Source organism: Phaseolus vulgaris, chromosome 1 (genome assembly GCF_000499845.2).
Source record: "Phaseolus vulgaris cultivar G19833 chromosome 1, P. vulgaris v2.0, whole genome shotgun sequence".
NCBI lineage: Eukaryota > Viridiplantae > Streptophyta > Magnoliopsida > Fabales > Fabaceae > Phaseolus > Phaseolus vulgaris.
The window spans coordinates 38,935,630-38,954,180 of record NC_023759.2 but is presented as its reverse complement, the minus strand read 5'-3'; the positions used below and the strand labels follow the sequence as shown (position 1 = coordinate 38,954,180).

At 30.9% G+C, this 18,551-nt stretch overlaps 1 protein-coding gene across 1 annotated transcript; it reads right to left on the bottom strand.

The window, feature by feature from the left end:
- Positions 1-448: 448 nt before the first annotated feature.
- LOC137816178 (zinc finger protein GIS-like) lies at positions 449-1,799 on the bottom strand. Its single transcript, XM_068619259.1, has one exon. It carries the CDS (start codon positions 1,774-1,776, stop codon positions 970-972), a length of 807 nt encoding a protein of 268 aa, XP_068475360.1. The 5' UTR covers positions 1,777-1,799; the 3' UTR covers positions 449-969.
- Positions 1,800-18,551: the final 16,752 nt, after the last annotated feature.

The following is an 18,551-nucleotide window of genomic DNA, read 5'->3' as shown; positions in this document are numbered from 1 at the left end:
AATAAACTCAGATACCGGTTTGAAAACAATAAATTGAAAAGAAGTATTACATACGATGATTAAAGATTGGCTTAATTATATCTATATAATAAACCATAATACCATATATCTAAAAATCTTCCTTCAATTTTACTGTCTCCCTCATCTACCTTGTTGTGGAAGAAGGGAGTCACCTTTTAACCGTAAAAAGCTAAACGACTCGAATAAGACTACTAAAAGTAATGTTTTAGACCCACAAAAAAATATATTTACGATTAGTTCTTATAGAACATAAAAATCACAATGAAATATCAAATATATAATTTTTTAATCTAAAATAAAAATATATCTAGAAAATTATTAAAGAAAAAAACTGATTTTTTGACACATTATTCTTTAAAAATGATTAGTGGACACCATAATTTAGTGGACATCTAATAAAGAGAATAGCATTGGAAGTGACATAATGTAAAAATTGAAATAAATAGTAGATATTATAATTGGTGAATTAATTTACAAAGAAAAGTGTTAATGAATCACCACTTTTAATCATTAGAGCAAGTAGAAGGAGAGATAAAGAAGAGAATGAAAATGATTAGGAAAGTAGACCTGGGACAGCCAAGAAATATATCCGTAGTCAGATAGAAAGAAAGGCGAAAGTTGTGCTTAATATGATGGAGTACAAGAAGAACGGAACAATAACTGTGGATAAAGTGTTTGCATTTTGGGTATTAAAAAAAGGTTGAGATGTGATGAAAAAAAAAATCCAAAGTGTAAAAGTTCATGAGGTGTTAAGAAGATCATAATTAAAGGAAAAGAAGATCATATGAACACAGTACGAGAATCATCATTAGAATCTGGTTGATGAGCATAAAGATCCGACAATAACAGATGAAAATTCTCAAATTATATATATACCACCCGGAGCCAGTGGGAGCTGGAGATGTTATTGAGATGTATACGAGCGAGTGTAAGTGTGTAAAATGGATGTTACAGATGAAGATCCAAACTCACATGGTCGTTTACGCTGGGTTTGAGGTCATAACCAAACCGGTTCTGCGAGCCGGAGGGTGAGGGACCCATCCTAGTGGTCACCATGTTCTGGCCAGCAAGCAAAGGCGACGGGCGTTGGTGGTATAAAATAGGGTTACTCTGGGCGTGAGTGGTTGCAGTGGCGTTGGGGATTCGCCACAAGCCCAAGGGGCTTCCGTTGATGGGTTGAAGCTGGTGAGAATGGGAGGTTCCGTAGAAGCTTCCGCGAGCAGCGGTAGAATCCCAAGTTGGGTGAGAAGAATAAGAGATTGCGGAGGAAGTGAAGGTGGGGTTGGTGAAAGCGTAGGTGGAAGGATCGGAGAGGGTGGAATGGAGCATGGTTGAGTGGAGGTGTCGTTTGGCGTGTTGGCGCTCTCGTTTGTGGGCGTTTTGGTGGCCGCCTAAGGCCTGGGAAGTGGGGAAGTTTCTGCAACAGTAATGGCACTCGAATCTGCGGGAGGGCTCGGCGTTTTGTGTGTTGGTGGTGTTGTGGTCAGCGTGGTGGTTGTTGGTGAGGGTGTGGGTGGTTTGGGAGAAGTCTTGGCCGAAGAGGCGAATGGGTTTATCTTTGGAGGGAGGGGAGGGGCGGAGAAAGGGGAGCTGAGAGAAAGAGTCGACGTTCATGAAGTCGTGGGTGGGGGTGGGAGTGTTGTTCATGTTAGGCAAAGGGATGAAGAGAAGAGAAAATGAGAAGAGGAGTGGTATTGATGGGGTGGAAGGAGAGTGGGGTCTGATATATGGACTACTTTGGGGCGGCTGTTGCATCTCTCACTCAACCCTGACAATGCCACAAAATCTGAAAATGGCTTCGGCTTCTCAAAGTACCGGCACAACCGATCTCTGGGACCCACCCCCAACACTGTCATTTCTTTCGAACCACATTTTATCTTTTCATTTTTTAATAATTATAAAACCCTTTTATCATAATCAACTCTCATGCTCTATACTTCTTTACATTATTCTTATTCAGAGTTAATAATATGTGTTTAAATAAATCTTCTAAATATAACCACGGATATAACAATTATGAAGATCTCACATAACACATGGAAAATGTGATTTTATATTAAATTTCCGAAAATTTAATTTAAAAAAAAGTGTAATAACATTTTTGTAACTATTTATTGTCATGTCGCACATCCTACGTTTTAAGTAAAATTCTATACTTATTATACGGAATGTTTAAATACGGGGTTTTACATCAAATTAAGAGTTTTTAAGATTAAAATCTCTATTTAAATTTGTACTAAATATTTGTTGTGGTAGTATTTATCTGTGTGAATGAAGTTGTTGTGACTTTTTCCTCCTCTAATAATGGTGAAAGTAGTTATGTAGTGGGTTTTTCATCTCAATTGACTATGGGATGAATTGTCAAGGAGATGACACATGTTGGTGTGGATTCTCGCTCTAGTATAAGGTCTCAAGTTTATATATTGCTCAGTTTATAAGCTACTTCAACCCCATTCTTTGTTAATCATTTGTTCTTGGAATGAGGATTAAAAGAAAAATCATATGGCAATGTAATAAGGTATTCAAACATCTCTCCAACACAACATAATTACAACAAAATTTTAAGATTTCCAACACTGAGGTGATGAGAAAGAAGACTTTATCTGCTATTATCATTAGATGAAGTGACATCAATAATTTGTTCACATTGAAGTATATTTTCAGAGAGTATAAAGTTAAGACTCCCTATCTAAGTAGCATATTAATGAGGAAGACTAGATGTAGTTTTGTGCTAGTTGATTTGACATCTCTTGCCAGGTTAGTTGTTGATAATTTATGTAATTACATATATATATGTATATGTATGTACTTATAGTTTTTGCTGATAAAAAAAAATGTACTTATAGTCTTTCATAATTTCATTTTCTTATTTGCATTATAAGAGAAAAAAATAACTACTAGAATGACATAAGTTGAATGATGTATGTCATCTACTGTTTTTGGGGGATGTGCATTATTGGAGCAACAACTCTTGAAGACTAAAGCAAAGTCAAAATGACTTGAGTTTGTTGATCTTCCACTCCACCTCCATGCTATGAGATGTGAAAGGAAATTCACACAAAATTAATAGGATAAAATTACTTATCAATCAGGATGTATCATTGTTGATAAAATCATAAGTATAAATATACATAATAACATTCTCAATTCACATCATTCGTAAGTCAAGTAGTTAGATGTATATTTAATTATTATTGATATATTTCAAGATTCTTTAGTTGAGCAGGTCACTTATGGCTCATTTATTTATCATGTTGTGATTATATGTTGAGGATAAGAAGACTAGAGCACCCAGGACTTGTGTAAAGTGTTGATGGTCCTACGAATCTCTTTGTTTACTTTGGTGTAGCATCATAGAGGAACATAACACAGTCTTATTGTCATGATGACTTATAGAAAATGGAGATGTAGTTTGAAGAAAAACTAAATCAGATCCATAACCTTTAAAGTAAGAGTTTGATGGGAGGTTTAAATTCATGGCTCATTCTCAACAACAAAGTTAAGGAACACCTTATACAATTGTTGAAGTTGTTCAAGTGAGCACTAAAAGCATTTGTACTGTTGGAGGTCCCTTAGCAAATCATACTCATACTGATGTAGCAAAGAAATGTAAATTATATGTTAAACATAACCCCATGCGTCTAGTGATAATTGGTTGAGTAGTAAAGGAGAATTTAATAATCCATAATATCCCTTATATAGTTGGATTAGACATGGGTAATGGTTGATGAAACTGGAGATGAATGTTGTTGCTTGAGTGTCTTTGCTTAATATAGAGGTTCAACTATCAGGAGAGGCTTTAAACCATTTTTTACCTGGCTAATACATTTGGTCATGCTAGTCTCAATATGGGCAAACGTCTTATTTTATGTTTCTTTTTTGTTTCTCTTTTATAATTTTATCAATGTTGGGATAACTTTTGTCTTTTTGTTTAAAATTTTATCTATCATCATAAGTAGGTTAGGAGAAAAATTATTATTGATGATGATGATGAGATGGTAGAACACTACTAGAAAAAATTGTTTTAGAAACTAATTTATTAGTTTCTAAAATGATAAAAATTAGTCACTAATTTAATTCGAGACTAATTTAGAATCTAAAGTAATAATAACTAAAACCTTAACAACAAATGTTAGAGACCAATTGAAAAATTACTTTATAATTTTTTTTATTAATAATAGAACTATTTATATACCAATAATTTTTTTAGTTTTTAAAACAATATCTAATTTAGTCAGTGTAATGACTAATGATTTTTTTTTTGTTTCTAAACTAGTTTATATTTAATGATTTTCTTGTAGTAGAAGTTGATGATGATCTCATATTTAAGTTTCTGACCACATTACCAAGATTAAGGAAGAAACCATTGTAGGTATGATGAGATGACAAAGTTTTCGAAGTCAACTCTTTTGTTGTTAACTTTGTACATTTTTCGAACCTTCATGTTAAACACTTTAGTTATACAACTCTAGGTCATGCAAGTATATATTTTCATTTTCCCATAACATTTTAACCAATAATTTCATCGTGTTAGATACACACAAAAATTAAGTGTAGAGAAAGAACAAATAAAAGTATATGAATTTTTTTAGCCTTAATCGATTTCAAAGTCCGAAAACACAAATGTGTAGATCCAACAATACTTACAAACATGAACAAGTGACTCACAAATACATATATTTGGATATATATTGATGGTTTATTTTTCTAACTTATTTTTTTAATTATGCTAATTATATAACTAATTTGATTGTAATTGAATGTAAGTCATGTTGATAGTTAATTGTCATTATAAATAAGAATCATGTTGTGGTGTGGTTTTGTTTGCCACCAACAAAATCAAAATAATGGTAAACTTAACTATAAACCAACTTGTGCAAGTATTAAGAATTATTGGAAACATGTAATATAAACTTTAAATTTTCTTAAATAACACATTTGTGGTTTGAAATATGTTATTGTAATATAAAACATATATATATATATATATATATATATATATATTACATATATTGCAATTTTTTTGTTGACAGTGAGTCATTGCGCATAGGTAATTGAATAAATTCGCCATGAAAACAAATGCATCTCGGACATTAGATTTGATTGGTAGTAATGATTTAATTTTACTATTTTAGTAGTTAGCCTTTAGTATTGATTTAAATGAGATGAACTTCAAATAAAATTTGTTGAACTTATTTGGGTGTAAGATTGTCTCGGTTGTGCACCAAAACCAATATAGAAAGGTCAAATGTTTTTTTTTAAAAAAAACTATAAGCATAATTGGACATATAATCAATATAATATATTATTTTTTACATCGATTGATAATTAATACTAAATGATTAATAATAAATACTAAAAGATTCCAACCATTTTACATTGACTGTAAGGATGTTGTTATTTTAATTACCAGTTTCTTGATGGGTGCATACAAATGATTTTTTTTGTCAGAATTATATTTTAAATAATTTTATTCAAAATAAAAGAAATAAAAAAAAAATCTACGAGTATCCATAGATATCAACGGGTACAAAAAAAATGCACAATTATTTTTGTGTGGATTCTCATCAGGTCACATGATGGCTAATGAGACATTTTTTTTAGATGGGAAAGGTAGTAGATACCGCCGAGTCCGCTATCATCCCTAATTAGTAATATCTACTTTAAATAAAAAGCAATATAAAATGCAAAAAATAACCAAAATAAAAAGTCTATATTCTTGTAATGTAATATAGTTTGTGAGAATTTCGCTTTCTCTTTCATCCAATTTTCTTTATTTTTTCCTCACTCTAACAAATGTGATATATTATTATTTTTGTTAACACTAACACAATAGTTAACCATATCAACATTACATCCTTCCTTATGACAAATTTAAAAATAACAAAAGAATTTGAATATATTTTAATTACAGAAATTTAAAAATAACAAAGAAGTCGAAAATATTTTAGTTAGAATTGGACTAGTCAAGGCTAACTCAATAAATTTTAAAAATTAAATTTATTTATTATTTAAATTGACTTAATTAATGCTAATTTATGATTTTTTAATTTTTTTTACATTTAAAGTTAGTTAATCTAATTATATCATAAAATAAATATAATTTATTAAATTAGTTCAAACTATATTGACTGTGACTTCATTTAAACAAGAAAGTAGCCTTGCTTTACCTTCTCTCTCCCTTTTCAAATTTTGAATACCTTATTATAAGAGTTATTCGTCTAACTATACTACATTTTAAAAATTAAATTTATTTTATTATTAAAATCAATTTAATTAACGCCAACTCAAAATTGGTTAAACTTACCTTAATAATAAAAATTTAATAAGTTAGCATTATTTATTATTGAAATTATCATTATGATTGTGGGAAATATATGTGATTTATTAAGGAGTCGAACAAGAAGAAAAGAAAAATAGGAATGAGAGAAAGTCTATAGTCAATAAAGTTGTTTTTAACCTTTTGATTATAACTAGTTTAAGAGTGGGTTTGAAAAATGTAAAATTATGGGTCGAGCCCATTAATATAGTTAAATGCTTTATTTTTTATCTTGAAAATTAATGAAAAAATTTCATTTTTACTCTCAAAGAGGAGAGAATAATGTAGATCATGGTAATTAGTAAATATGTTGGATAGAGTTATTATGACAAAAACAATACTTAAAAACGGAAGTGAGAAAGACCAGGATAAAAACCAATCCCGAAAATAGAACAATAATTTGACTAAAAACCACTGTTTTTGATTAAACTATATCTTATAGTTAAAAGATATCCGTCTTTGTTAGAACAAAAAGTTCTAATAAGAGTGAATCTAAAACTCAATTTGACTATTTCTAATAAGTAATTAACTGTTTTATGTATATTTTTTAATCTCAACTATTAATAAAATAAGATCTAATAATTTTAGTTTATATTTTTTATTTTTGATGCATCCATCCATATATATATATATATAAAAGATGCTTTAAAGGACAAATACCAAATTCATATCAATATCCTCAAACTTGATTATTAGTTTTGATTTTCGTTCGTTTTCTCTTAATTTCAAAGCCCCCACTTGATTTCATTACAATTCACGCTTATAGAAAACAACTATAAAATTAAGAATATTTTGGAGTAGTATAATTTATTTATTTTAAAAAACTTGATGATATTCAATCATATTGCTCACGTAGTTTTCCAACTTTTTTGGTGGGAACATATTTTCAATTATTAAGTTAGCTGATATTGTTTGGTTTGATATCATGCAAAATAAAGCAATAAGTACACTAGCTAATCACATCAACTAAAAGTTTTGGAGTCTTGCGCGCATCATATAATCTTCTCCGGATCCGAATAATTGATTACTTCTTATGTTTTTATATAAATAAGTCTTTTTTTATAGAAATTACATGTTGTTAGGAGTGATTTTTATTTTTGAAATTTAAAAAATTTAAAATTATTATTAATTTATTTTAGTTTAAATTTTAAATAAACTATTGTCAATTTTCTAATTTCTGTTTTATGAAATTGATGATAAGAAACAAAATTAATAGTTTTTCTATAAATATTCTTCTCACTTTAAAGAAGAGAAAGAGATAAGAAATAAGTGAAAATAAAAGTAGTTTGAGTTAGAAGAAATGAAGATAAATAAGAAAAAACTTGAAATATTATTATTTTATTTTATTTTTTACTTTATTATTATATTATTATTATTTTAATAATTTATTCTATTTTACAAAAATTGAAACTAAAAATATACTTCATCATCTCTATAATTAATTATGGATCATTTTTAAAGTAAAAAAACAAAAATAAAATACTATATAATTGATTATGTAACTCACACGATCAATTATATTATTATTTTTCACATTTTTTTTATATTTTTTAGTGGAAGCAAGAGTATCTTTCTTTCTTAATTTGCCCACTTTCTTTTTTTCATGCAAAATTAAACACTATTCTTTTTCCTTTTTTTGCACTTTCTTTTCATCCCGTAACACCCAAAAAATACATCTAACTATTACAATACAAGTTCTACATATTTCTATATAAGCTTAGAGTTTTTTAAAAACATTCATAATACATTATTAGAGCTTATAGAAATACAAATATTCACAATATAAGTTTCAAAACAACACCCTAAAGCTCTCCTGACCCTCCGACACATGTATGATCATATGCTCGTGTACGTAGTACAGTCATCACAGTTCAAACACAACAAGAAAAGTAAGGGTAAGCTAATGAAAAGAAATTTCATAACATATCCAATTCATGCAAAACGAACCAATCAAACTAATCATTTATGAACATTTCTACAAGTTTAAATAATATATAAACACACAACATAATATATAAATAAACAACATCCTTGTAAGAGAAATTGAATATTGGGACCACATCCCTCCACTTTCAGATCTTCTAGCCTAGGGTACTATTGAAAGTTAAAGTTAAGCAACCTCTAGAATTTTATCCTCTTAGTCTGGATAAGTTTCAAGATTTAAGGGCATAATGCAAGTTATCCAAACAGAATAGAAATTCAGTATATAATAGAATAATTTGAGAGAATTACTCTTCTCAACTGACCCCACCAAGATTGATGACTAAATCCTAATAAAAAACAAAGAACAAAAGATCTTTAGAACCAAAATGAACTTACTTTGATAAAAATCTGATCGGGTAGAAATGTTCCCTAACTCCTCCGCTATAACATGGTGCAATCAGATTCTAAAATAGATGAAGATTGGGAAAAGAAATTAAGAGAGAAGGGAGAGAAGAGAAGTTGAGAAAGATGGAGAGAGAAAAAAAGGAAACGACATCGTGGCGGGGGGGTGTCTGTATGTTTTTTTAACGTTGTTACACATCCTATCTTTAAACACATCAAACAAGAGTTCAAAGGTTGAGTGATAGATATTAATTTCAATCCATGTGATATTTTTTTTAATGTGCACCTTCATTGCAATATTTCACTTTGAGTTTATTGATAAAAAATATTATTTGAAAATAGTGTAAATAACAAACTTTGTTACTTAGGAGAAATTAAAGTGTGAAGTCATTAGAGAGAGTCTCTCAACATGAACTTTAATTAATCATCGAGACTTTAACATATATGGTTAGTAAAAAAACCTTCAAATCTATTGAAAATTCCAATATTAAGTGAAAAAACAACAATTTTCACCTTTTTAAAAAGAGTAATATTGTTAAACCTACTCAATATGGATGAAACCCTCTCGGTCTTTTGAGGAAGTAATATAGTACAAGGAAATAACATAGTATGATGCATAAAGATTTGTGAAGAAAAATGCTAGATTTAAAAATGACAATTTAATAAAACTTAAAATGATTTTGGAATATTTTTGTAACGCGATGGTTGATAGTTAACTTAGCGGGTTTACTAATCTGAAACAACTATAAGAAGGTTTTAACAAATAGTTTTGTGAGCAATAATAGAAGTTTGTACAAGTATAATAGTTAAAGCAAAAAGAGACATCAAAGTATAAGAAGTGATTAGATCATAAAAGTTATACATGCTAACAAATCTATAATAGAGCATGTAATAAGACATGACATCATACAAGCGTAAAGTGTATCATATTACAACATACGATAACACTACAAGAAAATAATAAAAAAGAAACTAATTAGTTGCTATAGTGACTAAATTAGAGACCATTTTAGAGACTAAAAAAATTTTTGGTTTCTAAACTAGTTTCTATTATTGTTAAATAGTTTCTAAATTTGTATCTAATTAGCTACCAAGGTTTTAACTACCAATTATTTAGATTCTAAATTTGGTAGCAAAAACCTTGGTAACTAAGTAGATACCAATTTAGAAACCATTTAACAATAATAAAAATTAATTTAGAAACCAAAATTGTTTTTAGTTTCTAAAGTGATATCTAATTTAGTCACTATAACAACTAATTTTTTTTTGTATCTAAAATTGATTTTTATTTCATGATTTTCTTGTAGTGTAAGCTTAAGACACTGGATCATACAAGCCTACTAGAGTGCTATGAAAAAGAACATATGAGCAACATGATAGAACTAATTATAATAGAGTTCACAAATTCTTTTCACACATATTTTAGAAAACATATATAAAATAGTAAACAATCCAATGTAATATAGTTTAGATATTTGAAAGACTTTTTCTTAAAAAAAATAGCTTTTGCAAAACTTGAGTGCAAAGATTTAATAGTTTACAAGTATAAGAGAACAACAAGGAAAATCTCACTTTTTATACGATTCACTCAAATTCTCGAGATAAATCTAATTTTCCATCAAAAAACTTTTCAATAGTTGTACTTTAATAAAACTATATTACAAAAAAATATTTTTTTCTTATCATTTCTTGTTTACACGACAATATCTCTAGAAAGAAAGGGTTACCAGACAGTGTGCTCATGGCCAATGAAGTGGTGGAGGAACTCAGAAAGAAAGGGAGAAGTGGTTTGTGTCTTAAGGTGGACTTCGAGAAAGCATACGACTCGGTCAGATGGGAATTTCTATATGATATGTTACACAGGATGGGCTTTCATAATTTATGGATTTTATGGATTAAAGGATGCCTTGAATCCGCATCTGTGTCTGTGTTAGTTAATGGGAGTCCCACGGAAGAGTTTAAGCAATCTAGAGGGTTGAGGCAGGGCGACCCCTTAGCACCTTTTCTCTTCTTAGTGGTTGCAGAAGGCCTTGCTGGGATAGTAAGACAAGCGTTAAGGGCCAATTTGCTGACGGGTCTGAAGATTGGTAGTAAGGAGGTAGAGATGCGTATTCTCCAATTCGCAGATGATACTCTTTTCCTTTGTGAAGACTCCCTAGATAATGTGGTAACTCTGAAGGCTATTTTGAGGGGGTTTGAGTTAGCCTCAGGCCTGAAGATTAATTTCCATAAATCAAGGCTAGCAGGCATTAATGTACAAAGCATTGTCGTTATATGCTACTCAAAGATTTTGAATTGTACACAAATGGGAGTACCGTTCAAGTATTTGGGTATGGAAGTGGGAGGAAACCCAAGGAAGAAGTAGTTATGGGAGCCAGTATTAGCTAAGTTAAAAGCAAGACTCAGTGTATGGAAAAGGAAGGTTTTTATCCTTGGCAGGGAGAATTTGTCTTATAAATTTTGTTCTTACTACTGTTCCCCTGTTCTACTTATCCATGTTCAGAGCACCGTCCTCGATTTGTAAAAAGATTGTAAGCATTCAATCGAGATTTTTGTAGGGATGGGGGAAGGTAAATAAGCCTATTGCTTGGGTCAGCTGGAAAGACGTATGTAAAACAAAGGAGGAGGGAGGTTTGGGATGTAGGGACATAAGAAGGTTCAATCAAGCTCTTCTAGCCAAATGGAGGTGGAGGTGTATATCGGAAGAGACTGGGAGGTGGAAGCAAATTTTGGACTCGAAGTATATTCTGGGGCATGAAAGTGGCCATACACCCCTCAAGTTCCAATCGTGGTGGTGGAGAGATCTATCGAAAATGTGTAAAGAGGGAGGAGGCAAAGGATGGTTTCAAGCAGAGTTAGGATGTGGTGACAAAGCTAATTTCTGGGAGGAAAGATGGTTTGGTAGTACGGATCTTAAATCTATGTTCCCACATCTATTCTCTTTGTCTTTGAATAAGGGACAAAAAGTAGGCGAGGTTGGTGAATGGATCAATTCGGTGTGGAGGTGGAGACTAAGGTGGAGACGTGACAGATTTGTATGGGAGTCAGATCTGGAACAGGAGCTTATCTTGCTCTTATCCAGGGTTACCCTGAAATACAATGTTTCGAATATTCAGGTGTGGGGGAAGGAGGAACCAGGGCAGTTTTCCGTGACTTCTGGATATGAGATCCTGTCTAATCAAGTTAGAGGTCATCAATCTGAGGTGTACAAACTCTTGTGGAAGGCTAAGGCCTTTCCAAATGTAGTTGTGACAGCATGGAGGGTGTTGTTGGATAAACTTCCTACAAGAGTGAATTTAAACAGGAGGAGGGTGCAATTAAATTCCACGGTGTGTCCCCTATGCCAGCATGAGGAGGAGTCTTCCCAACATCTCTTCATGGAGTGTTGTCACGCTCAAAGGGTGTGGTCTATGTGTTTTCGGTGGTTAGATATCTCCTTTGTCCAGCAAAATGACCTGAAGTCACACTTCCTTAGTTTCCACATGTTCCAAGCTAGTAACTACCAAAATCTGATTTGGAAAGGAGTATGGGTAGCTGTTGTCAGATGCATCTGGGATCAAAGAAACCTGATCATCTTTCAGCAAGGGGTAGTAGACGCGGAGGAGATTTTCCAGAAGGTGCAACTTAAGACTTGGATGTGGATGAAACATAAGTTGCAATCCTTTAATCACTCCTTCGTTGACTGGGTTCTCAATCCAAACATCTGCTTTAAAATCTGTAAGTATGAAGGTGGTTGCAATAAGTCCAGATGGTGAAGTGATAAGAAGAGTTTCTGGATGATGTTGTCTCGCTTGCACAGATTCTGATTGGTTCATCATTATGAGGGAGCAGGTTTGTAAGGGAGGGGGTTGGTGATCCAGAACTACAAGTCTGTCTGTAGTATAACTAAGGGTGCAGTAGCTTGGAAGCAATAGGTGCTCAATATAGGAAGCAATAGAGGCTTGGAGGTGCGGATTAATTTTGAGGTGGGGTGAGTGATAGCAATATGTTGAGGTTCTGTCTCAGCTGCTATCTGGTCGAGCTGGTGTGTGTCAATCCTCCACGGGAAGGTACTTTTCTCTTCTTATCTAGGTACGTGATTGGCTAATTTCTCTGCAAAGTTGGCATGGCTCTTGACGCATAGTAACTCAACTGCCAATGGGCATAGTAGTTGGTCGTGGTAAAACTGGATGGAAAAGGCTTGTGCTTGGGGTAAGGGTGAAGGTACATGGGTAGTGCAGACGGTGGTTTGGACTTGTTCTAATGCAGGTTTGGGAGTGTGACCGTTGATGTTTCTAGAGGCATGTTTGCTGAGAGCTTAAATCTCTAGGTGAAGCAAGGTGGCCTAATAAGTATAGGTCTGCTAGCTGGTGGGGTCACTAGGCACATGGTTTTTTGTGGTTTTTGTTGCTTTACCAATATGTCTGCAACTTTAGTACTTTTTTGGTTTGTTGAATAGAAGGTGGGGGTGATCTATGCACGAAGATGTGATCTGTGTTGCTGCACTTGCTTATCAAAGTTTTTCAGCAATTGTGGTGCCCTGCCTTTTGTGGCAGTTTGAATCTGATGGTGCAAAAGGTCAACTCAAACGGAACTCTAGTGTGAGGGCAAGCAAGTTGGGAATTGTGTTACAAGGTAGTGAAGTGGTCTTGGAAGCTGATAGGCAACAATGGCAAGGAATCTCCTAGGTTGATCTAATGTGATTTATGCTGCTATGGTTGGTTATGTTGTAAAGGGAAGAGTGCCCTTCTCTAATCCCAGTAGAATGGCCTTTGCCCCTCTGCTGGTGTTTGTAGAAGTAGTAGCTTAGTTGGGATTAACAGCCGTAATATGTTAGGACCTTGTGAGTCGAGTATGGCTGGGATGGTCCGGGTTAGTGTGGAGATGAAAGTGTGGCAGTTTGGGAAGGGCTGCTGGTTAATGCAGTTGTTTATGGTTTGATGCTGGATGGGTTAGGATGGTCTGGCATGGAAGTAGCTAACATCATGGTGTGTGGGTGGATCGGTGTTTAGGTGATCCAAGGTTGGTTTGCAGAAGCATGGCACTAGAGTAGGGGTGTGCAATGGGAATATTAGAACTCACGTTGTGGAGTTGTCACACGGTCTGGCACGGGCATTTGTTTGTGAATGAAGGCCTTATGGATCCAGAACAACATTATATTGCATTATATCGCTCAAGAGTTGCAGATTAAGGTCGTATCTTAATGTTGGAGTACTTTGCTTTGAAGTAAAAGAAGGAAAGGGAGTTTATTACTCCTACAGTAACCATCAAGTTTTGGACTTTTCTGTTATGTTATCTTCGTAGTAGGTATGTATGTAGGTTGTTCTATGTAGTATTCGTTTGATATGCGGGGCAAGGTAGTGTTAAGAGATCTATCTTTTAACCATGTTATGTATTTTGTCCGCCTAAGCTAAGAGTGTTCTTGTATACGGGTTGGGACACCCCTTAAGTGTCCCATTTTATTTCATTAATTCATTGCTGATAAAAAAAAAAATCTCTAGAAAATCTTTTTAACCTCCCTTGAGATCAAACTCATCAAATATTATTTGGTATCAAACCACTCACTACAATAAAATCACTAAATAGAAACTAATTTAGAGACAAAAAATAATTAGTTATTATATTAACTAAGTTAGATACTATTTTATAAAATAAATAATTATTGATATATAAAGTAATTTCTTCTAGTAATAAAAGTTTACAAAGTAATTTCTAAATTGGTATTTAGCTAACATTAGCTACCAATGTTTTACCTACTAACTACTTTAGAGTATAAATTAGTCAATAATTTAATTAAAGACTAAGTTAAAATTTAAAGTAGTTAGTAACTAAAACGATATTAAATATCAATATAGAAACTAGTTTCTAAATTTTTATTAATAATAAAAACTACTTTAGATATCAATATTTTTATTTATAAAATAATATAATCAATATAATTACTAATTATTTTTTATCTTTAGATTAATTATTATTTAATGAATTTTTAGTGACATTAGGCATTTCCAAGTATTATTTAGCTACAATTCCTAACTATAAACAAAAGAATATTTGATAGAAAACTATAGGAATAATTCACATGGAAATGATTTACAACGAATCCCTCCTAATTACAATTCTAACTTCATTGGATGAAGAATGTAACTCTAAACTCTCAAAGGTTAAAAGATGTAGAAGACAATCTACATTATGATCATTTTCGTGAAGGTTCTTATTAATTTGTAATAATTATGTATTGTTGCACTGATGTCCTTCGTCTTATATATAGGTTGAAAATCTTTAAGAGTTAGTTCTTCATAATTGTTCTTTTTTATTGCTTTAGAGAATTACTCAAATAAACTTTTTTTTTCTTGTTATTTAGCTTTTGAGTATCTTTGATTTTATTTTATCTATTATTGACATCAAGGAGGGAAATATAAAGAATATAAAAAAATCATCTCATGAAATTATTTAGTTATTATAATAATGACTTTATTAAACATATTTGAAAAATATGACTAAATATAGGGTGTGTAACAGATGTGATGAATTGAGGTGGTTAGCATTAACCTTCTTTGGGTTTGAATGCAGGGATGTTGATTCATTGATGTATCTATATGGAGACTCGCATATTTGAAGATGAAATGTTAGGAAAATGTAAACCTAACTTGGATGAAATTGAAGGCCAGTGGTGAGAAATGAATGATGAATGATATGAGTTGGGTAACATGACAGATATATATTAGCAGTGGTAAAAAAAAAAGAAAAGGGTATCACAGATGGAATTACCACCACTGGCATAGTACTTGGATTCTGTGTAAGCACATGTTTTTTTCTTCTCATGGTTTGTTGGTGCGTTATTAGGCGACCACGTTAATTAATTGGCAACTAGAGAGCTCAGAAAAACTGAGAAATGGCCCAACTTCTCTCTTTTATGGACCATGTATACTGTACTATAAGTTGGTGTCGGTTCTTTATTTTTGTTTGCTACTTTATATCTGTTGCAGGATTCTGCAGAGTGGTCCTCAACAATGTCCTTAGCAATGTACAAATTAAATCACACTACACGAATGGGTGGTAAGAGCATGTAATCTGAATCCCTATCTTTCTGCCTTCTCCTCTCTCAGTAACAAAGTACATTATCACCTTTTTCTTCTTTTTCTAGCCACCATTACACATTCTTTCTTTCTTCTTCACTTCTCATTTCTCTAACTTCTTTCATTTTTTATTCTCTTCCTTTCTCTTTTAATTTAAGTTATCAAACCCCAAAACAAGAGTTAACCTTTAACCATTTTATTCATCACCCCAACACTTCATTTTCTCACACACACTAATGAATGGAATGTTTATATTGTATACAATATCATTTTGTACGGGCATATGGTTTTAAATAGTTAAAATCCAATTACAAAATTGTTATTACATTATCTGAAATTAATGTGCAGATATAAACATTAGGCCAGAAGGTTGGCGTACAATAAGTACTGTTAAATGGGTGGCATTAAATTTAGATGTAGTCTCTACATATATAAGTTATTTTTTTATCATTATTTTTTTTTTAAAATAACTTTAATTTCTTAAAAATTGTTTTATTTGCTTAGGTGGGTGGTTACTATCACAATATTCTAATCAAACAACTACAAAAGGTTCAGGACAAACTTTTTTTTTACTTGAATGTTCTTGTCATGAGATATCTATAGACTCCTCAACATAACCTTAGATTAGATAATATATATAATAGGACACACAAAAATAATAAAGGGCAATCACTTTTATATTCGTTATGCTACAATGCACACTTACCAATTAATAGAATATAATTTAATATTAAGTGTGTGAAATTTTTCACATAATTAATTAATTAATTATAACTTAAAAAAAAATCAAATTATAGAATTAAGAAGTTTTATAACTAATTTAACATGAGTCAATTACATTTTCTAAAAGTTTTTTTTATCAGTAATAACATTTTCTAAAAGTTTTTTTATTCAGTAATAACAAATAAAATTATTTGGAGTATTTGGATGTTGAACTCACGTCCATAAGATAATCTATTTAAATGTAATTTAAAAAAAACATAATATTTTGAACAAAAAATAATATCATAAATATAATTAAATTCTTATAACAAGCTGTCAGGATATTATTTTTGTAACCTAAAGGCATCACTGCAACCTTGTCATATATTCTACAGGCATCACTGTAATTTTGTCTTATATCACAACAAATATCACAACAAGAACACAAAAAATAAATAGAATCATCATAATTACAGCTCATCCTGTAACATTGTCTTATATTAGAACTATAAGAGAATTGTACGTAAAAAAGAAAGAAAATGTTTTTATTTTCTTATGTGTATACATGTAAATGAAATATATACTAAGGTAGGAAGACTTTCTCTCTCCAAATTACAATCTAATTAGGCAGGAATTCACTCATCCTCGTCATGAAATTCTATAATATCGTACAATATTGCATATAGTCACATCGTATGAAGTTGATAAGATGAGTTGTCTATTTTGATCTAATGTAATTTGTTTAAGAATCAAATCGTGTACGTGCATACACATCAATGCAAAATATGATAACATGAAATTAGTTCATAAATTATAAACAATTTATTTATTAATGAATCAGTGAAAAATAATTAACTTGTAACAATCACTTTTAATTTGAACTTAACAACCATTTTGACATAATTATTATCATTCGTTTCATTTCATTATATAGGAGTCTTAGTGTCTTACTCATACTTTTTAATTTTTTTTATTAATTTAAACTTAAAGAAAAATTCTCATTAATACATCTAATATTCACTAAGAAGTTTTTCACTCAATTATTTAATTAAAACTTCGACAAGGATACCATTATGAATTAATTAAGAAAAGTTTAACCACTAACCTAATATGTGTAAATTATTTTCATGTAAAAAATAAATCACTCAATTAATTAAATTTTATTAGTAATAACAAATAAAATTATTTGGATGTTGAACTCGCCTACCTAAGATAATCTATTTTAATGTAATTTAAAAAAAATATATAATATTTTGAACAAAAAATAATATCATAAATATAATTAAATTCTTATAACAAACCGTCATGTCTGATATTATTTTTGTAACCTAAAGGCATCACTACTACTTGTCATATTCTACGGGCATCTATGTAGTAATCTTGTCTTATATCACAACAAGTACACAAAAAATAAATAGAATCATCATAATTACAGCTCATCCGGTAACTTGTCTTATATCAGAACTATAAGAAAATTCTATGTGAAAAGAAAGAAGATGTAAAAAAAAAAAAATATTAGTGTGGGAGACTTTCTCTCTCCAAATTACAATCTAATTAGGCAGGAATTTACTCATCATGACATTCTATCATTATTAAATTAATTACATATAATTTGATAATTTATTATTTTCTTAATCAGAACAAGTACACAAAAAATAAACAGAATCATCATAATTACAGCTCATCAGTAACCTTGTCTTATATCAGAACAAGTACAAAAGAAAAACGGAATCATCATAATCACAGCTCGTTTGTATCTAAACAACTACACTAGTTGGATTGTGTGCAATTTATATGTGTGATCTGCATAGGTAAAGATCTCTTACTTATAATATGATAACATATATAGTCACATCTTACGAAGTTAGTAAGATAAGTTGTCTATTTTGATCTAATGTAATTTGTTTAAGAAATCGTGTATATGCATACACATAAGTGCAAAATATGATAACCTGAAATTAGTTCATAAATTATAAACAATTTATTTATTAATGAATTAGTGAAAAATAATTAACTTAACAACCACTTTTAATTTGAACTGAGACATAATTATTATCATTCGTTTCATTACATAGGAGTCCCAGTGTCTTACTCATACTTTTTAATTTTTTTTATTAATTTGAACTTAA